Here is a 22,472-nt window from a genome sequence, read left to right as displayed (position 1 = left end):
TAATAATGTGACGACAGGCCCACACGCGTGCAGAAGAAAAAAAAAGTCAGTTAGGCTTGTACGTGTTCGCGAATCGTCATTGGTAATGATGTGAGTTACAATGGAAAAGATGGTCCGATTTATGCTATGCGCCCGAAATAAGTGGAACATCGTTGGCGCCTGCGTTGTGAGCGCATCTCACGCAAGAATAACTCTTACACGGGTCAATTTTTCCACTATTTTGCACCATTAAATGGAGCGAAATTCGTGGGAAATAAAGCCTGGCGCATTACAATGATAGCAAATGCAATAACCCTACGAGGACAGCAAAGCATTATCTCCATATCTTTAGCAGCGCTCATTGTAGTTAAGCGCGAAAACTATCTGTCGGATTTTCGGTAACAACTCACTGCCTTCGCCAAGTTCGCTGACTTCGATAAAGGAACGGATTTTTTTGTTTAATTTGTACTTCGAAAATTCTGGTAAATTTTGGTGCAAAATCATCGATCATTTCATGCACATTGAAGCCTTAGTTAATAAGTGGGCAGCAAGAAAACCACTAACTAAAATTTTCGTAACTGTTTAACCAAAACCTGCATGGAACCTGAGGAACTACCCTGTCCTATCATTATTCTTACCAAAAAATGATTCCTTGTCTCTCCATGGCTACGAAGACATTTCTTTAGCAGCGGAAAAAAATATCAACTTATACTAGAAAAATTTACAAATTTTTTTTTCCGCCAGTTTATTAAATATTGGTACGTCAGCAGGGAAAATGACTCCGTGATCTGCATTTCGAAGTGAAACGTGGTGTAGCATGGTATCTAGAGATCCATGATGAACTTCCGTGTCGACGCGTATATAGTTTATCGGCCCGTCATCGCGACACCTGTATGTCGTTTTTGTTGTTTTACTTTCCAGACTACAAAAACTCCGATTTCAATGACAGTGGTCGCTTTGTCGTGAGAATTCAGAAGTTTATCGAAACAGACCGACTTCAATTTGTCCTCCCTTTAACAACACAGTTTGTTCGCTAGAGGTCCGGCTTACCTTAAATTAACTATATTTCAGTCTCAATCGTTCAGATTTTCTGTATTTTCGATGTATCATCAAACTTGTATAAATAACTCCTAAGTTCGCCAGCACTTATTTAATAACTTCAGATGTTCATTCCTGCCCTGGGACAGAAATAGAAAGAAACTATTTGCCTGCTCTATGATTTATGACCAAATAAGTGTTTCCAATGGCAAGGCAGCTGGACTATTTGTAGCTCTTTTCTATTTGCTCGTGTCCTCGTTATTGTTTTTTTTTTTTTTTACTGGGGACACCTCTGACCCTCTAAACCACACATTTAGCATTGTGCAATTAGGGGCATTTTGCACGTTACCCCAAGCCTGCGTAGGGCTTATTCTGGCCCACCAAGCCTAATATAATAAACAACGACTTAGTGAAACCGACATAACTGCCTTCCTGTGCTAGTATGTGTATGCCAGTTCAATAACAACCGATATTTAGTTCATTCGTTGTCTACAAGTGTCAGCATCCGCGACGCTATCAATAGTAAATCTCCCGCCATGTTAGCCACAGGGAGTTTGTAAGACATGGCCAACACTTCTGCGGCTTAACACTAAATTGTTTACCTCCCGGTCATAGCGGGAGGGGTAAATAAATCACTCATTCAATTGCCACAGAAGGTACGTGCAAAACACCAGCGGCCCGAAACCACGCACTGGCATCTGTCTAGGTAAACAAGGTCTTGCAACAAAAGGCATTCGTATAAATTGCTACGCTTTTTTTCCTTTTCCTATATTGCGTGCGCACCAATAATGAACGGGAAACCAGTGAAACCCACATGCAATTTTCATAGAAAACAAGCCATCACTTCACGCATATACTCGCTACCAGAGCCACCATAGCATGCATACAATGCGGAGTGCATTACGCGACCAAATATTGTGTCTTTGCCTCTAAGCGCGCGACCTTTTTCAAGTATAACTGCGCGAGAATCACTACTAATATTCACTTCTTCCAGACCCCTTCAATATCGCCAAAAGGTCAGCTTCTCTAATCTAAATCAAGGAAATCACTCTTCAAAACTTTTCTCGAAGAACTGCGAACACCATAACAGCCTTCCATCCGCCTCCTGTATCCGCATACATCAGGTATAACGGACACTACTCGCGTCTAGAATTCATGAAATATTGTTAGTTCTTATGAAAACAAGACTCTTAAAATATCCTATCAGATGCCAGCTAAATAGACAGAAGGTTTCTTTTTCCGTATGACGACACCTTCTTAAGGAAATTATATGTGCCTCTGAATTTAAACCGTGTTGTGATTAGACTCAAGTATCCATTTTGTGTTTTTTTTAACTTCGACCCTAACTTTGCTCCTCGATGTGTGACCATTTCGCCTCTAGTCTCCATGGTGGGCACAAGTATAAGACGAGGGATATGTAAAAAAAAAAATAAAAAAGAGTAAATGCCTAAACGTCCGTCATTCTATATAGTGACGTAAGAAAGGAACGCTTCAATATCACTAACTAGTCTTGTATTATTTACCTATCGCCGATAAAACACATTGCAAATAGCCTCCAATAATACAGAAGCGATCATGAAGAGAACCCGCGAAAACATGCACCGCGCAGCATTTATGAACGCGCGCTGCTTGAACACAAAACCGCAACTTTCACAGCCCAAAATACTTCATCGAATGCGGGATTCAGTCTAACCCGCGGCTGGGCGCTCTCATAACTGGATCCACGTCACGCCGTAAATCTGGGATGTTTAACAACCTTCCCAACAACGACACGAGGTTAGAGGTGAGCACCCGTCTGGCACTGATTAATTACGTGTTGCCCACGGTTACTCCGTCTCGTCGCCTATCTTCATTACTCCAAGCACGTTCGCAAACACATCGTTTGCGATAAAAAAGATGCACAACAACAAGGGTACGGCAGGCTGGGTTTTGTACCGGTGATAAGACAAAACGAGACCTACATTTAAAAAGCAAGCAACTTGTATATCCAGTTCTGCGTCTCTTCATATTCTAGCAGCGTTCGTTACCGCTACCATGCAGGTATTTCTATATCTTTCTTGCAGCAAACAAAACGCCACGTAAATTTTATCAAGACCGACAGAATCGCGCGCCACACATAGCCAAACAGCCGCACACTTACCACTAGACGAAGAAGATCTGTTGTTTGTAGTGGAACCCCTCCTGCAGACGCTCTTCAGCAGCGACATGAGGAAACCGCTCATCGTTGTACGGAAAGAACCCGCGACCGGACTCTTCTCCCTTCCCGAAACGGTGTCGAAGCCAGATCAGCAGTTGTAGCGGCTGCCGCAACAAGCAACAGCACCGCGCCCGCCGACAACACCTCCACCACCACTGCCGCGGCGACCGCGGCCAAAGGAGCGGCCCGGCGCGCCTCAGCCCATCGGGAAACCAATCCGGACCACTCGCGGCGACGCACGGGATGGAAGTCTCACAATTTTGCAAGGCCCGAAGTTCTCGGTGCTAGAGGAACGACCAAAACCCGCGCCAGTATTCCTCGCAGTCTCGGGTTAAGTGAAACGGAAAAGAAGTAAAGCAGGGGACAATCGGGACTACTGTCCCAGGAGGAGCGGTCGACGCGAGTAGGCCTAGCGGCGAGTACGGGTTCCTAGTCGCTGGTGCCGTCGCCACATGGAGGAACAAACAGCGCTCCGCTCCTCGGAGCCCTCCGTCAACCGCGCGGGAAGGAAGCGAGACGGGGCTGCCTGACGGGCTGCTTGAGCGCCTCCGCGCGCGCGCGCTGACCCGACGCCGCCCGCGGGACGACAACGGCGTCAGCGGGAAGGAGACTAGCGCCGCCAGCGGCGCCGATTCCCCTGGCGTCACTTCCGTCTGCTGACGTCGTGTAACGGGCATCCTTTCCCGCTGACACCTCCTCCACCGGCATCCCTTTTCCCCAACCACTCCCTCTCTGCCGCTGGCGGGAGCACTCCTTCCTTCCTCCCAATCTGTCCCACTTTTCCCTTACCCGAAACACAGGGATTTTCTATATTTTTTATCCGCCGTATGTACCTCCCTCACGACCACCGCTAGATTGATCGGGAGCATTGCAAGGCGGCTAAAGAGCGAGTAGAAACGGCGCCGGGAAAGAAAGCAACATAGGCGCGTCAACAACACTGCCTAGCTGTTCTGCCTGCAGTGTTTGAGCAGAAAAGGCATGAGATTGTTTTGGCCGGAGCGTACGAAGCAAATGTCTCCGTACCTGCTTGACCGATTTGTTCAAATTCTTTGTTTAGTTATTTATTTGTCCTGACTGATAAAGTTCTCTTATTGGCATATTAATTCAAGCTATGCGTGGCGCCAAAACACGTGTAAATTGAAAGTTTCGCGAACTAGAGGCTTGGTAGAAGAAAACAGTGAATATTTATATAGTACACTATAAAAAATATGCTTTTGGCGTAAATCGAGTATTGCTTGGCACTTTCATTTTTGAGCCAGCATAACTGTTACAATGGAATTCCAGCATATTGCATGACGTTTCCTAATCGCCCTGAAGACACATATTGTCGTCACAAGTGCCAAAGTGCTGACTGGGAACACGGTAACGCGTAACAAGCCGTTCAAGGCCAGATCTCGATCTATAACATGATAGTACTAACCAAGAGCCCCATGCGGACGAAATTCGGGAGATAAAAGAGAGCCATCAAAACTAAGGCTGATCTACCGATCCTTCCCTCGTTACCCTAACACCGAAAGCACACGCGCAAAGTCAGCCTCCGTCCGCGAATACATAACCAGTATTGCCAAACGACAGCACTTGTTCCGACGCCAGACCCGCTGCAATGAAACAAGTGAAAGACTGAAACTTTGCCCTCAAACTTCTCGTCTCTCACGCCTTTCCTCCCCCTACTCATTCGCTTCCTGCCTTCCCTTGTTTATACTTTCTATTTAAAGCTAGAGAATCCCGAGGAAACAGTACCTAGATAAGAAAGGCGTGCCTCTTTCCGCCCTTTCTCCAACAGTCTCTCGTCAACATAGCGTCTGCTGGCGACACACAAACAAACACAGGCGTCAAAACCAGACTATTGGCCGGCGTGAAAGGAAGGCACCCTTCATCTCTCTTTTTCTCTCTTTCTGTCTCTCTCTCTCTCTCTCTCTCTCTCTCTCTCGGCCTGCGTTCGTGAGTTGCGGTTCTTAATTAGAGACGCAGCACGCAGCGAGTGCCTGCTCTGTTTCTTCGGCGATGCGAGGGGCACCCTTTTGTGGCCGACAAAGGCCTGGAGCGTCTCTTCCCCGCTGGCTGCTCTTTTCAGCCGCTACATACGCAAACAACAAAATCTGCTGCAGGCAGGCGTCAAGTCGCGTTGAATTCGCAGCGCTAACGCTCATTATTAGGCATATTCCTTCCTGAAATAAAGTTTTTCACACACACGCACACACACCATCGAAACGTAAGAATGTCATGAGCGAAGCACCTAATGGCGAGATATTTAGAAGCCACGCATTCGCTATCCGCCTTGAAAGCGTGCTTTTTTACGCACACATAAGTGTAGAGGTGAAGCTAACCTGAAAAACGTAAATATAAGAACAGGTGTTAGAACGTTAACTCTCATAAACTCACCCCTCAGTATTACTCCTCTCTAATGTAGACTCGGCATTAAGCGCACATCGTAAGAAAGGCAATGAATAAGAAGCGCCAGTTGCTCTTTTTCGTCACCGATGACAGCCCGCGCGCGAGCCTCCTACTTGAGCTGCCTGCATCCGCTGGTGGTTCATTCCCGATCTGCCTAGGCTTTTTCATGTGGCTTCGCTCTCTTCAGCGAAGATAACTCTCCCCTTCAAACAGCATAATGCGCTCAGTCTTACCATAATGTGCTAGTCTCGGACAGCTTTCCTTTCCTTAGCTCGTTTCTCAGTTTCACGCCGTCGGCACCGAAGTCGTGCGCAGCACGGACCTCATGACATCGCGCCAGCAACCGCACGGTGTGCTAATGGTTTGGTTTGGTTTGTGGGGTTTAACGTCCCAAAGCGACTCAGGCTATGAGAGACGCCGTAGTGGAGGACTCCGCCACCTGGGGTTCTTTAACGTGCACTGACATCGCACAGCACACGGGCGCCTTGCATTTCGCCTCAATCGAAAAGCGGCCGCCGAGGCCGGGATTGGATCCCGCGTCCTTGGGAACAGTAGTCTTTGACGAGCACGCGAGTCTGCGATGACTCGCCAGGTGAACTTAGCATCACGTAAAAACGCGTCCGCGGCCGGCTGAGCCAGCGTATGTATATTGAGAAAGCCGGAGAAAGAGTGCGGAAGGGGCATGATGCACAAGGTGACGCGTGTCGGAGTGAATATACTCGAGCGTCAGAAGAGAGTTTGGTGATTAGAACAAACTTTTTCTGTGCTTTCACACCCTAGCTAACCTCCAAACATTCGTGTTATGTACTTGCAAGTGACATGCGAGTTTATTTTAGTTAGCTATTTGGTTAGTAAACTATTTCCCTGGATTGTATGGGCCTCTATGTGGTTTCATCTGAGAAGCAGAAAACCTTGCAGGCGAATCTGGGCAAACGAAGCTCGTTAACGTATTCTTCGATGCTGTGATCTTGCTTGGGTACGTGCTGTTGAGGCGGGCTACCCTGTGTTGGAGTCGGTAAATGCCAGTTTAATGGCGTTCGGCGTCCACGCAGAAGCATAGCAACATGAACTGACTTTCTTCTATTTTTACGGGCGCGCATCTGGACCCCTGAGCGAAGGGGAAGATGAAAGTGAGCAGGTAGCTGGAGACCGCATACAGGGATGTCTAAATTCAGCCATATAATACACTGAGAGCAGAAGAAACGCGGCAGTGGAACAAAAACAAGGATACAATCACATTGCCAGTACTTTAAATGCAACCAACGCGGTATATACTAAACGATGGAAATGCACTCGTACAACCGTTGCGCCCAATTTTTGGTGAGTGTCTTCAAGATATGTTTTCATTAAATTTATTGTCTAAAGCCTTCTTCGCCTTCTTTCAAAGTGTAGCAGCGACAATGACAGCAAAGAACAATAACAAACTTCTCAACTCTCGCTATGTCGCTATGTCGCTGTGTGCATACAATCGTGTGAACAGCAGTGTGAACTCTTTTTGCATCATGTACCACTTGAAATGAGGAAGCCGTTTCCACGCCAGTACAACACGATATTCTGCTTTGCGAGGCCACGGCGCTAAAAACGTATGGAATGGAAGCTCAGGAACCACACACACGCGTAAGTCCGGCAAAGAGAGCCAAATCCAGTGAAATAAAGACTCACCATGAATATGTCTGTTTAGTGATTTAAAGAGCACTGCAGTGTCACCGTGGAAAAATTCGAACGGTATTCGGACGTGCTCGCCGAAAGCGTAACGCGTCTATTTCGGGGCTAAGGAATAGCCGTCTGAGTGCAGAGGAATGCGAGAAGAACTGCAGTTCCCGGTGCAGTCAATATCACTTTGCACGAGGACGGGTCCGCGATGCCGACAGGGCCGTTGGTAAAGCTCGCATAGGAACCGTTACTTTTCATTACTGCCGCTTGCAGCGCTGACACACAGTTCTCGAGAAGGGTTTGAGGAAAACGGGAGGCTTTTTTTTTTTTTTTTTGCCCCGAATGCTAAGCGTTATTTCAGTAGCTTTGCTTCTCCCTGCTGTAGACAACGCGCCCCGAGTTCGCTTACAAGACCTTTTACGACACACGGTCACGAGAATGGGCACACATCGACTCATATCACATCTTTGATAGCGACATAGTTTCTTAAGTTATCAATGCTCCCAACGCATCGATATCCACACAAAGTCACCGTGATACAGGCACACCTGAAACGAAATTCAAAACGTTTGGTAAGCCGCACTTCTCAATATGAAGCTGGCAATTTTCGTCAGCAGTAGCATGGACATAAAATTTGGGTTGCGTGTTTTCCTCTTTGCAATGATGCGTAATGCATCAGAATGCATGAATCCCAGTATTGTATTTGCATACGACCGGTAAATGATATATAAGTGAATTTATTTTATCATACCATTTCGGTTACCACAGGCGAGGTATGACTATGACATCAAACTTCAGTACTGGCTGCCCAAGCATAATGAATGCGCGATATCACCACTGATTCGTCGTCTTAATTCACTGCAGTGATTAAGACAGCCGCACTCAAGGGACGAATATTCACCGAATGAAGACGCAGGTAATTATATTGCAATATTTAACGCCTTACGAGGCATAACCTAAATTTTGATGCAATATCCGCCGCTTCTTTGTTGGAAAGAAAACAACGTGAGAAAAAAAGTTATTTGCCAATAGTAGATGAAACGCACGTATGCGGCACTTCTGAAATAAATCAAGCACCGGGGTAAACCATTCCCCACTGTACACTGAATGGTGAATATATGAAAATTAGAAATAAACTAGGCGCCTATAAAGAGTTCCAAAAAAAGAGGCACACGATGTGATTTTAATTAAAAACCTCAATTTCTAGATTTGGTTAATACGAGGTTCGTGAACTAACAAGGAACACGTCTTGAAAGTTTGGTCGTAACCGGCAGAGTAGATATGTAACAAATTAAGTGTTTTCAAGTGAAAACGACGCACGAGGTGTCGGCGACAGTGCCTAAATACAGCGTTTGCAACGTGCAGCGCAGTGGCCGACAAGCTTCTCAAAGTTCATTACTAGCCTTTATTTGCAGAAGTACTGCAGCATAAACTCACTGAAAACACAGACAGCCACGATATAAATATGACAAAGGTAGTGAAAAAAAACGAAACACAGTGATTGACGGAGACGCATCACGTCTTTCAAGCCAAAATTCAACCTTTAGTTTTCATAATATCTTGGTCCATTCGTGCTGAGGCTGCTTAACTTTGTCGTTTAGTTGATTTTCGCAAATTTCCGAGCATGAATGAAGTCACTAAAAAGAGCCAGTAGATTCAGTATGATATAAAAGCGCCTCATCAGCACCGCTAGTGTATCACGGATCGAGGGAAAGGGAAGACCATTTGAAAGTACACAGCTCAAACACAAAAACAACTGAGAACAAAAGCTGCCAGCAATTTGCTATTCAGCATCATCGCGTTAAAGAATAAAATCCGACTTATGCAGCAAGGGCTTTTTGATTGATGAAAAAGTCCATTTTTGGGGCTAAGTTGAATATCCAGGAAAACTAGGTTTTTATGCCGTACAGCCAAAGCTCACTTTGAAAATGCTTTCTGGTGCTCAAATCTATGAAGTCGTTTTTCGCAGTTCGCAGTTTCGGGCCCATATTCACAGTTAGGAAAACCTCTTTTTGTGTGGTACAGCCAAAGACTAATTTTAAACTGATTTCAGCCTGAAAAACGGGCTTACGGTACTGTCCAATAAATTTTGATCGGATATTGTGCGGGGAACACAGTAAATTACTGCTCATGTTTAATTGTTAGGTTGTTATTGACAATGAAAGAGGCATTTTTAAATATAAATAAATGCTAAAAATAATAACGTTGCTTTTCAATGATGTGGTTTTGAAAGCATGAGGTCATATAAGACAAAGATCGTTTTCTGTCATCTTGAACGAAGGACTTTTCTGGGGACATATTTCCCGGAAAAAAAGAAAGAACAATTTAGTAGTATTTTAAATGTGATAGTTCTCCTAAACTGAAATTCACATTAGTAGACTCAGATGCAAACTTAACCCCCACTCTAGGTGCAAGGCTGAGAGAGAGAGAGAACAACTTTTATTTAAAATGCCTGCAGAATCGGTTAGGCTCCCTCCAAGCAGGGAGGACAAGCTTTTACCGTGACGCGGCCACTACGTCAGTCTCGTGCGTTGTGCTCCTTGAGGTCTTGTTACGTCCCTCGCTACTTCCGCGGGTTCGAGAGGGCCGCCGCCCCCTTCTTGGGGGTGCTGCCCCCCCTCTTCTCGGTTTCGCTCGGTCGCTGCCTCTCTAGAGCTGCCGAGACCTGCTGGACGGCCTTGAGTTGTGTCTCTTGATCACAGCTCCTCGTTGCAGCCTCTAGCTGCGGCGGGATCGTCGTCTTCTCGCTGGCTTCGCGCGGATTTACGCTACAGTCCCAAAGGATGTGAGCCGCGGTGGCTCTCTCCTTCGCGCACAGTCTACACATGTCGCTCGCGTGCACACTCGGACACATGTGCTTAGCTAGCACCGGGGTGAGCAGGGACCCCGTCTGTAACTGTCTGTATAACACTGCCTCCCTCCGGGTAAGCCCCGGGTGAGGTGGCGGCATAGTCTGTCTGTTCAATCTGTACCATTTCACTATTTCGTTGAAGGTGGTCATCTTGTCCTTGGCACTGCGCCGCGACCAAGACTCCGAGTCGGCCGTGCTTGCAGCCGCGCGGTTGGTTAGTCCTCGCGCGGCCGAGTTGGCCGTCTCGTTGTGGTTCACGTTTCCGCGTTCCGACACGTCACTGCCCATGTGGGCCGGAAACCACTTGATCACCACAGGACTTTTGCGTCCGATGTGTTCGGCCTTGCGCAGTATGCGCGCGGCCTCACTACATACCCTACCCTTGGCGTAGTTCTTCACTGCCGTTCTAGAGTCACACAACACTGTTGTGCATCCGGGGTCGGAAACGGCCAAGGCGATGGCCACCTCCTCCGCCCGGTGCAAGGCTCAAAATTTTCTTCGTTTTAATAGCATAAAGATGCATCATCTCTAAAACTTCAATCAGTATCAACGGAGGCAAAATTCCCTTCTTCACGCAATCTACAGCCAAAAATTGCTAGACATCCGCACGAATATAACGCAGAATGAAATTATTTAAGCACATTATGTCAAAAAGAAAATTAAAACAGTGCATTGTTCTAGCGTAGAATGCAGATCGTACTTAGGAAGCAATCGCGCCAATATGTTCAATAAGCACATTCTATAACTATGCAGGCTCGAGTGGTCTAGTTACAAATGCTTTTAGCTACATTTCGCATGCCTCTAAAAACGCTAAGCATTTTTATTTCAGCATATCGTATCCTACAACGCAGACAGAAATTTATAACTTATACTTTATACCTTAAGAAACCATGCGCGTCCATCTATGACAAAATAAAAACATCATTGCCAATACCAACTGCAAACATCTCTCTCACATATGCAGTCTAATCTTAGATACACGCCTCTTTCCGGATGAGGTAAATTTTGCGAAGGTCGCAGTAGACTTCTTTTAAGAGGGAGATAAAAAAAAAAAACGTAAACGTAAATAGTTACAAGCAAATTTCAATCTTATCAATTTGTTCTAACATTTTCTAACAGGTTAAAAGCGCTAAAATTCCAAGCTCCCATAGCGCTAATAACATATTAACACAAAAACAGTACGGTATTCAAAAAGCAAACCTTATGAGCAGGCATTGCTAAATTTAAGAGTAAAACATACGATAATTCATTAATTCATCCTTCTTATTGCTCTTTGTGGCTGTACAACTTCATGCAGACACTGTTTGACCAGAAAATAAACACATTTAAGTTATTTACCCGACTTAAAATAGCGTTTTACTCTGCTAAATGCGATATAAAATTCATTTATAAAAGCGTGTGTGTTAAGCTTCTTCCTTTCCTTGTGTCCTGTTCATTGCGCTGTTCCATCACCATGTGGAGCATTAAAGCTAAAATTATTAGCCTTGAACTTTTAAAAAGTAACTTAACCAAACCTTCCCAATATACAAACGTAAGCCACGTTAAATACCCAAAATACGGTGCCCATTAGCCTCGATTCTTGGCCAGCTTATAGTTGTAGTTTACATCGACGACATACTCAACATACTTAGCATACCATGTGTTATACTAAGCGCCAACGACACAAAAAAAAAAAATACATTCTATTATAGCACAGGCCTGTTCGCACTAGAGAGGAAGACAGATATTCGGCTTCAGATTTTGTGCGCTCTGATTGCTGAAGAACAAGGTGAATTGAACACGGAAATAACAAAATATGCTACTTTTCAACCACAGGGCAAGGCCATTTAATACATTACGTATGTAAATTTTTTTATAACATCATAGAATGATCCCCGACGCAACATTTTCTTAGCGTTGTTTTTCAGAAAAATCCCAACTGGTCACGTCAGATACAAAATATGTACTGCGGAATATAACAGTCAATTAGAGCTACAAGCTAATTTAGAGTAGTATTGCTTTCCTAATAAGATGCGAAGTTATATTACAATTTCTTCCATTAATCACGTTATTATACTACTTATTAACTTGGGAAGGCATAAAACAAATTAACATAAGAAACTCGTTTTTGCTCTTAAAATAATTCTGTGCCTCACTTAAAATATTGCACCGCAAAATCACACTGAACCTCTCCTCAAAAAACACCAACTATTAACAGTACACAACGTGATTTGGAAAAGTACTCGTGGTTATTTGTGAACAAATAAAATGCGCTCCGAACATCTTGGGAGAGGGCGCGATAATGGCTCGTGCCACGTAATACACATGGAAGAAAAAATACGCAACAATTACGCTATACAGAAACTAGCCGAGCCCATCGCAAACCATCACCATTCGATGATTATGGATATCATAAACGAAACACAATCTGCAGTTCATGAAGATCTTGATCAGTATGTATGTACAGCCCTTCGTTCAGAGATCGTTTCTGGTTCTAAGCGCTTTCAATTAAGTAATTTAATTGTTAAAATATTTGCAACTACACTAAGTTTTATGTAGCACACAAAATGAGCGCGTGTTATATGGACCTGTATGTGTTCACTGCGACCTTTCGTTCTTGCCTTAGGGATATGTTACACGTGCATCATCATCAGCCGGACTATACCCACTGCAGGGCGAAGGCCTCTCCCATATTCCTCCATTTAACCCGGTCCTGTTTTAGCTGCATCCACCTGACCCCTGCGAACTCCTTAATCTCATCCACCCATCTAATTTTCTGTCACCCCCTGTAATACTTTCCTCCCCTTGGATTCCAATTGGTTGCTCTTAGTTCGCTATCTCTCTTCGCACTGGATGACCTGCCCATGCCCATTTCTTCGGCTTGATTTCCGCTAGAATGTCATTAACTCGAGTTGTTTCTCTGGCCCACTCTACACGCTTCCTGTCTCTTAACGTTACACCTACCATTTTCCGTTCCATAGCTCTCTGCGTTGTCCTCAACGTAGCACGTTACACGTTATGCTACACATCATGTCGCGCGTTTTGTTCGACGAAAATGCTATGCGACGAAACTCTGGATTCTGTAGTGATCTAACCTAATATTTTCTTCAGCCATTTTGTTTTATTCGCGAGTCACTGCAAACTGAGTGAATAATTTTTGTGTGACCGCATAGTCCACATTCTGAATTACTTTTACCGCGCAAAGTTCCCAGAAATTCAAAGAAATCCACCATATTTGTTGCCGTGAAATGTCAAGGATATAAAGATTGCAGAAGTTCTTCCCTGTTCAAGTTGTGGCTAAGACAGAGTAGATGCCAGAATTAAAAACCGAAAATCTTATATTTGAAAGCGTTCGCAACACCAGAATTACGCTACCTCAGCATCCGCGAGAATTAGGCAGCAGAGACCGTGAAAAAAAAAAAAAAAAGAGGGCTTTACAAGACTGGTTACCACACGAACAATTTACAAGAGCGCGAGATTATTTTCTGAGCCGCAAAGAGCGCGCGCGTGCCTGTGCTGCCAGGTTGCTCAACCCTCTACACAATAGTTCAGCGAAATCGCTGGAATGACAGCCGCACTCCACGCCTCGCCTCTACGCACCTTTGCTAACCATGCTGGCATTATGGTAAAGCCGACCGAATACAGTGCGTTACTAATTTCGAAACTTCAAGCTTTTCGGATCAAGTCATTCTCACCGGTACCATGATATCCGGTATTACCATGAAACCGGACCTTACACACGGCATTTCTGAAGACTTTCTAATTAACGTCAGGGTACTTAGAAGTAGAATATCATCGTTTTTCACCAGACTCCAACGCTTGCTGAGGCAATATGCTGTTAACTTTCCACCTCTTTTCGCGCAAGTATTTAGAGAGCACCACGATGGCAGCGCAGAAAGTTGCTACAGCCTCCTCATTGCAGTTTGTTGTGAGGCGGCCGTACGCTTTTCACCACAAGGCGAAGCAGTCTACGGCGAATGAGCATTCGATGAGCATAAAGCGACGGTGGCGGCGGCTTTGAAGTAACGCCTGTTTAGTGAGCCTTCCGAGAGCTCATAAGAGACGTCCACTCATAACCACCTGAGCTTTGAGAGCGATATGTATGAGTCACCGGCCGCTCATTTTCTCTCACTCACTGTCTAGTCCGGTCACAGACGTACACGTGTTTCACACAAGGTTTTGTCGGCGCTTGCATTCAGGTGGCCGTTGGTCCCTTTCTGCGGGACTGCAATAGTCATACTGCGACTTGGTTGGCACTGCGTTCTATTGGTCACACGCTGTGAAGTTACGATCAAGTCATGTGATATGGAGTGTTGGTGCAAAAGAGAAATATGCAAGCTCGTAATACTTTCGTCACTAGCGGATTTTTTTTATTAACTCTGCATGGTTCCTGAGATGGTGTTCCGCGATTCGCTTCTTTTGACTGCAGTGAATTACAATTTTTTTTTCGTACTGAAGGATTACTAATGTTGCTAAGAGCTCGTTACTCCTCCAAATTGATTTGGCTTCGTAGAATGAGCAGCAACCATTGTAAAAAGGGAGTGAACTACAAGACAATCGTTTACACCCTGAAAAAGAATTCCCGGAGCTGCTTAAATTTTTCGGTGTAGCGCGCGTCTGGCAGCAAGAAAACGAGTCTCTCACGTCTTTTGAGGGAAACAGCCTGAAGAACGGCCGTGATGAGGTCGTAGTGGTGACCCCTGCGGGTAAGTTGCCGGTCTCGCTGACGCAGGAGAGTCACCAGTGTTGAGTTGAGTTTCATGATGACCTCCTGCAGGTGCCTGGAGAGCCGTCGGAGCTCGGACTCATCTGCAAAGCAGCGCGAAAAGGAGGCGTCAGTGAGTTCTGCTACTCTACGTGTATTCCACTGGAAAATGCGCTGTTCCCTTCCCCATTTACTGATTGAAACGTTACCTCTTAATGCAAAAATATTCCACAAGCCATAATTTTGTGCACCCATCTTCGGATGTTTATTTAGTACAGAGTTGTCATGAACAACAATCGTGTGTGGTCTCGGATTTTCATCCAGGGAGTTTTTAAACTGTAGAAAACAGAGAAATTGGAGATGGGTGACGGGGGGGTTACTGAAGCCCCACTTTTACGTGTATGACGCGACAGCCTTAATACATCCAGTGCCTTTTAAACGTGCCTCTATTATCTGCCACGTAAGCATACGGTCGTAAAATACCCTATTAAGAGAGAGACCACCCGAAACAGATATAAAGCCCTGCTTTAACCAAACCATACAACTTACGTGCCGTACAGGAGTAGCTTTTCTGACTAAGGATACAAAGGTAACCCGGAAGGATCGATTCCCATCTCACCCTCCCGTATCTGTGTGCGTCGACATTCCGCACGCATCTGAGAGGCCACGCTACATTACCATCCACTTCAATACGGCGATCACGTAGTCCTTTTCGATGAAGACGTCACGAGTTGCAATCGAGTGATGCGAAGATTTTAAAGCCAAATATTCTGGCCGAAGAGCCGAAGAACGCATCTTTCGCTGTCGTAGAAACGTCAGTTTAGCCAAAACGAGGTATACATATCAATGACTGTCTACAGTTTTCTTTTTTTTTTTTTTCAGTGTCCCTTCAACACCACATGGTGTTTGCTTTTAAAAACCGCGGCCACGTGGCGAGCACCGCACATGCACAGATCGGAAGTAGGACGGGTTATCCACTTTCCAGAAAATCCCTGAAAGGCAGCAAGCAGGATACTGACAAGATATATCCCCCACCCATATAATACATGAGCTTGTATGAGCATTTTGATGAAAATGCACTTTAGAGTTTCACGTTCATTTCCATTTCCAAAGGAAAAACGAACGACTCGAGACAAAACCCGAATATAAATTCACTTGACGGCTGTCGGGCCGCACTACATGGCAAAGAAAGCGAGTTCTCAAGTAAGAAATTTTGGTACAGCTTCAATACAGGGACTAATGGATTAATACCTACTGCAGTTACTAAGTTTGTATATTCAAAATGCATAATCCTGTTATGCAGAAACTTCAAGGTTACTGCGCTAGACTAAGAATGGAGAAATTTGGGCGCCGATTAGCGCCAAGGATACATCAAATTCAGAAACTAGAACAATGAAGCAAAACAGAACCGCAAATCATATTTTCTTGAGAAGAAATCAGCGCATTGTTTTCTTATCAACATTATCGATACCCATTTTGTCCTGTAGTAAACGATTTAGTGAAGAAATCTAAGCATGGTGCGAGAGTTCGCTGGCCCAAATCGCGCATGAGACAGAAGTTTGTTTGTTTTTAATTTGTTCACGGGAAGGGAAAGGCGCAGTAGCTGTCACACTTGCTCTGTGGACACTTGAACCGCGCCGTAAGGGAAGGGAGGAAGGTGGGAGCGAAAGTGGAAAAAGAGAAAGGGGAGTCGGTAGTGGAGGGCTAGTGAGTTGAAATTTCGAGTTAGACGTTTATTTATTTATTTATTTATTTATTTATTTATTTATTTATTTATTTATTTATTTATTTATTTATTTATTTGTTTGTTTGTTTGTTTGTTTGTTTGTTTATTTATTTATTTATTTATTTATTTATTTATTTATTTATTTATTTATTTATTTATTTATTTATTTATTTATTTATTTATTTATTTATTATGTTCCTGGGCACTGGTCGGTACAATGCCTCCTGAGACAGGATAGACGACACTGAAGGGCAGCCTTTTTCTCCACATTCTTCGCTGCCAGTGGCTCCTCACGTTTTCGCTTTTAGCGACGCTGAGGCTCCCTCACTTTCAACACGCTGGTGATAAGCAATGTGTGGTTTTCCAGCACCCTTGAGGAGGTTTCTGGTGATTGGCACCCTCGCGCCATCACCTCCATAACATCAAGTATACTTTTGTCGTACTTAGGCTTCACATACTTTTATTAACAAAGTAGCCTGATGGTGAAGTGCTTACTTGCAATGTTTCACAGCAAACGTGTTAGAACAACTCATTCGGTTCTTTCTAGTCGGGCAAGTTTGCTAACGGGTGGCGGTAGTTCGCGTCTGCTTCACTAGCTGCTCCCGCCTCGACGACACAGGACGCTGTGTCGTCGCCTCCCTCTGTCCAGTGTCTGATGCGGTTTTTAATCTCCTCCGCGTCTCTCTCCACCAGCTATTCAAAAAGCTCGTTAGAGGTGCTATGTGACGCGCACAGATCATTCTATTTCGCAGTTATTTCCCTCCAATTGTTTGCGGCTCGTCTTAAATGTACTTGCAAAGAAATACAGACACCTTTAACAGACCGAGCTGCGTGTTGCGGCTGTAGGCAGGCCGGCAGTCGGTGAGGAACAACGTTTATTGACGATAGGAAACGGGTTTATAAAGAGAAAGTAGGGCGGCGTAATAGGTAATGATGCTAGGTTGCTGTCAGAGTGACGTCAGGGTGACGTCAGAGTGACTCAGCTCTACTACATCTTTTCTTTCCCAAACAATTAGTTTAACGTCTCTCCGGGAGTGAGTAGCGGCAGGGCTGGCGACGTTGTCGTGTGCTTGCGTAGCTCTGGGAGGTCGTGTGCGATGTCGGGGCCGTCAGACGCTCGAGGATCGTCTGGCCGAGAGGTTATGTCGCGTATATGCTCCCAGGTCCCCCTGATCTCCCGGCCGTCTTTCGTTTTCAGGATCGCGGAACGCGGTGTCTCCGCTGGCCTCACCAGTACTAATGACTAGTACTAATTAGTCATGAGTAATGACAATGACTGCTATGATGTCATCGGCTGTGATGTCATGACTGGTGATGACGTCACCAGGCGATTCACGCATATATACGAAGTTCACCCCGCCTGGCGTTGGATCCAGGAGTCTGTACAGCGCCATTCATTTACGCTTCCTCGAACGCCGCTCCACATAGCATATAGAAGCAGACTCAGTCAGCAGGCATCAGCGGCGTTTCAAATTGGTTTACATGAAAGAAAAGGCACAGTATCTGTCACAATTCTCCGCGGACACCTTAACCGAGTCGTAAAAAAACTGATTGGTTTTTAGGAAGGGAAAGGCGCGGTAACTGTCTCACTTGTTTTCTGTGGACACCTGTGCGATGTCGGCGCACGTTAAAGATCCCCAGATGGTCGAAATTACTCCGTAGCCCTCCACTACGGCTCCTCTTTCTCTATTTCCACTTTCACTCCCACCTTCCCTTTCCCTTCCCTTAGGCGCGGCTGAGGTGTCTACAGAAAACAAGTGAGACAGTTACCGCGCCTTTCTCTTCCTATGAATCAATCAATCTGACATCGCACAGCACATGGACGCCTCTTCATTTCACCTCCATCGAAACGCAGCCGCCGAGGTCGGGTTCGAAGTACTCCGGCACAGTAGTCGGGCGTCCTACCACTGCACCTACCCGACGGGGCTTAACCGAGTCGTAAGGAAAATGAGGAAGGTAGGAGCGAAAATAGAGCGAACGAGGTGCCGTAGTGGAGAGCTTCAGACCACCGCGCAACAGACGCTTTCGCCTCATCGCTCTTTAGCGGTCCAAAGTGCCCCGTGTTGCATAAAGCTCTCTCTCATTGATAAGCATGAATGATCACAACAAGCTCATCCAGAAAGAGTACCTCTCGCGCGTGGCATAGCTGAGCTAAGCCACTGCCAATTTTGATCATTGAGTGGTAAGATACCCGACTACAGTTCCGGAGTAGCTGGGTTCGATCCCGACCGCCACGGCTGCGTTTCGATGGAGGAGAACGAAGAGGCATCCGAGTGCTGTGCGGTGTCAGCGCACGTTAAAAGGGACATTTTTTAACCTGCACCACCTACACTAGTGTAGCAAAATACCATTGGAGGTACAGGAGATTTGCTAAACTGTAAGTTTAAAAAAAAATAGCCCTAAAGATCCCCAGGTGGTCGAAATTACTCCATAGTCCTCCACTACGGCTCCTACTTCTACTTTCACTTCCACCTTCCTCCCTTTCCTTACGGCACGGTTCAGATGTCCACAGAAACATGTGCGACAGGTACTGCGCCTTTCTCTTCCTGTGAACCAATTAATAATGTGTTCACACAGGTGCTGTTAGTCCGCGTAGGCCCCAGAGACGCGTCCGGCAAGTGCCGGAACGCTTTTCCGCGATGAGGCACGACCACGTTGGAGCTCACCAAATTACTGGTGAACCGCTGGAGCACAAGACTTCATCGGAGGCAAGTTTAAGATTTTTCTCAAGACGCGAGCCGCTGTCGAGAGGTTTTTGGAAGACCCCGTTTTTGGAAGACCCCGTCGTTGATGTGAAAGGCACAGCGGTGACATCTGAGTACCGGGGAACGCGCGCGATGTTAGTGCGCATCTTCGGGTACCCGTCGGAGAACCACGATGTAGAGTGGACCAACGCGCTAAAGCCATATGGCAAGATCGTCAGCGTGGCTAGGAAGTCTGTCGCCGGCTTCCCGTTTGTCACCACCGGGATCCGGCGCGTGGAGATGAAAATGACAATGTCAGTCCCAAATTTCTTGGAAGTGATCGACACGACCATGCGAATATGAAGGAACCGGGAGAGTGTGCCGTAAGTGCGGCTATGAAGGCCACATGGGAGCTGGCTGCGACAAACCGCAGTGCGAGCGCTGTGGCGCGTACGGCCACGAAACGTGTGAGGCTGCGTGCCCCAAATGTGGAGATCACTCGATCAAAGTTTGCTATCGTCCAGTCCCTGGTAGGACGACAGAACCGGTATGGGTTCCGGCTCACTCCCCGGCACCCCGCGGGCGCGAGAGAGCTCCGATTGGTTTCATTTCATGATATAACTCGCCATTTTAGCCTGAGAAGGCGCATCTTTCCTCCCCCAGATATTTAATTAAGCAAGGCCCAGGAGATACTCTGGGGCCAGTTGCAAACCTGCTCCTTCCCCTGCCCCAAAGTATATTCGTATAGTTAAAGAGCAAGTTGATCCCAAATGCAGTGTGACGTCGACGTCACTTCAGACCACATTACGCGGCCTATCCGCCACCCGCCGATCTGCTGCAAGGTCCATCTCTGGAGGAGTAGGAGGCCGTGCTGCGCTGCTCGGACCCGAATATCGAGGCTCGGGTCACTGAGTGGGCCGAAGAGATCGTCGACAGGATGCAACTGGAGGCCATCTGGCACTGCCAACAGTCGAACTGAACCCTCACCTCTAAACACCGCTGAAAATAAACGTTTTCCCATTCATCCATGTGTAAGAAGAGGACGTTCGCGTGCATGTTGGGAAACGAAGAAGAGGCAGAAGTGACCGCGGAATACTGGGTGCAATCCGCTCCCACGTGACCGCCAGCGATCGCCACATTTGAGAGCCAGAATGAGAACACGAAGGAGGACGCGTTCTCAAATGCCGCTCCCGAAGAAGCCAGCAAGGAAGCGCCGACTACCACGGCGCCATCTAAGGCAACCGAGCCGAAGCACGCAGAAGTCCACTAGGTGCCCCCAGTGCCCGCCGCCAACAACCAGAAGGGCATTGCCGAGCCTTAAACCGAAGAGAATTCGTCAGAAGGCGTTGACACTGAAGCCGGAGGAGGAACAACAGTACGCGCCCAGTACCGCCGTTGCGTCGAAGAACCGCACCGCCACAGCGGAGGATGAGAAAGGCATGGAAGCAATCAGCGCGCGTCCAAATCGCAAACGCAGCCCCAAAAAGAAAAAGGGCAAGAAAACGACTCTCAAGCTCTTCCAAATCATCTGTAGATGCAACACCGACGTAGCGTGCTTTCTTTAAAAACCCGCCGCCGTCAAGCCGTCATTAGCAGCGGGTGACCAAGCGTTCTTCTTCGCGGCTGTTCAAGGTCAATCGTGACTGCGGCCACGGACTACGCGACGGGCCGAAACATGGCGTAACAAAACATCAATATCCTGGCTTTGCAAAATACATATATACACAAGCAAAGGCAGATAGCTAACTTCAATTCTCAATTCGGCACCCGTTCGTATTGGAGCTTTGGAAAAAAGGGATCCAGGGAGGGGGGGGGGGGGGGGGGTTGTCTTCCTGCGGGACATGGTCTGTCCATCCTTCGCCACAACCGGATCAACGCAGGCCGCTATGTATCTACCGTCCTGAGCAACGGCATCCACATCATCAACATATATGCCCCTTGCCACTCCGGACAACATGAATTCTTCGAGGGTCTTGAAGAAAAGTTCATAGGCCCAGCCCGCGTCATATTCATGGACGACTTTAACCGCGCCTTTCACATAGAGGACTGCCGATCCCTTCGCGGCACACCCAGACACCTAGGACGAGACCACGGAGGCGCCCATGCCCTCCGAAACCTAGTAGAGGAACTGGACCTCAAAGATAGCTGGCGTATGCTTCAACCTGGCTGAGCAAGCATTACTTGGACGGGTCGCGGTCTAGAAACTCGTATAGACCGAGTGTATGTTTCGGCCAACATGATTTCAGCATTGCAGTCCATTTGGGTATTCGCGACAGCTCTGTGACCACCGGCTTCTGCTGCGTCTGTATGCTGCTGACACCATTCCACGTGCCAAAGGAGCCTGGCGACTAAATACGCGCCTTCCCGATATTGAAGAAGCAAAACAGGACACAATTTCAACAATAAAGCGGTATATATCTCCATCCATGAATGCAGAAGAGTGGGATCAGATGAAGAAAGCGGTGCGGAAATGCCTCCGTGAGTGGGGGAAGAGAGGAAAGAGAAGAGCGTGAAAAGATCCGCATTATTTCGGACGCGATAATCGTGTTTTCCGCCCCCCTAGCCCAAGACCTCAGCATCGTGCCAACGCTCGCTGCACTCCGCAAGGAGCTTCATCAGCTGCTCAACCGGCAATGGGACAAACTGCGAGCAACCGCGCGCGCCAAGCGCTTGGAATGCGAGGTATGGTGTTCAAGACACCTGTTGCGCCACCACCTCGCAACCAAGAGAAACACACTGACGGCAATGCCGGACCTCATCTCAGGCATTTTCACAACCTCCCCAGGAGAAATGATGGAGAAAGCACGCAGTTTCTTCAAACTACAATACCACTGAACCCTGCAATCCTCTTTCCCTTCCATAGCCCGGAAGAAAATCCCTTCGTGGAGGCGACATGGCTCACCGACGAGGAACTGTATGTAGCACTTAAATCAATAAAATTGAACAGGAGTCCAGGAACCAATGGCCTATCACCCGTCTTTTATAAACTGTTCTGGCCGGTATTGAAAGGGCCTTTCACCAACTTATTGAACGCTCTGCTGGAGGAAGTCAAGCTCAACCGCAGCATGAATGAGGGGCTGTTGGCCCTACTGTGTAAATACAGCAACAGGACTATGGACCTCACAGCATGGAGGCCCACCACACTTTTGAACACTGACTACAAGATTTTATCGAAATGTCATCGCGCCTGACACCCGCGTTCTTCAACACTGTCGGGCCGCACCAAGGCTTGCTGTGTGCCCGGTCGATCTGTAGAGCTACACGAT

At 46.7% G+C, this 22,472-nt stretch overlaps 1 protein-coding gene across 1 annotated transcript in view; it reads right to left on the bottom strand.

Annotated features, from left to right (window-relative positions):
- The window catches only part of LOC146207431 (uncharacterized), a 262,324-nt gene that overhangs the window by 167,605 nt on the left and 72,247 nt on the right, over nt 1–22,472 (bottom strand). The window contains exon 2 of the mRNA XM_084587378.1: nt 14,736–14,900. Coding sequence (XP_084443504.1) covers nt 14,736–14,900 — 165 coding nt within the window. The remainder of the gene's footprint in view (nt 1–14,735; nt 14,901–22,472) is intronic.

This window comes from Amblyomma maculatum, chromosome 1 (assembly GCF_055883805.1).
Source record: "Amblyomma maculatum isolate TAMU_Amacu chromosome 1, ASM5588380v1, whole genome shotgun sequence".
Classification (NCBI taxonomy): domain Eukaryota; kingdom Metazoa; phylum Arthropoda; class Arachnida; order Ixodida; family Ixodidae; genus Amblyomma; species Amblyomma maculatum.
Note: the sequence above shows the minus strand (reverse complement) of the source record. Positions and strands in the feature narration are given on the sequence as shown.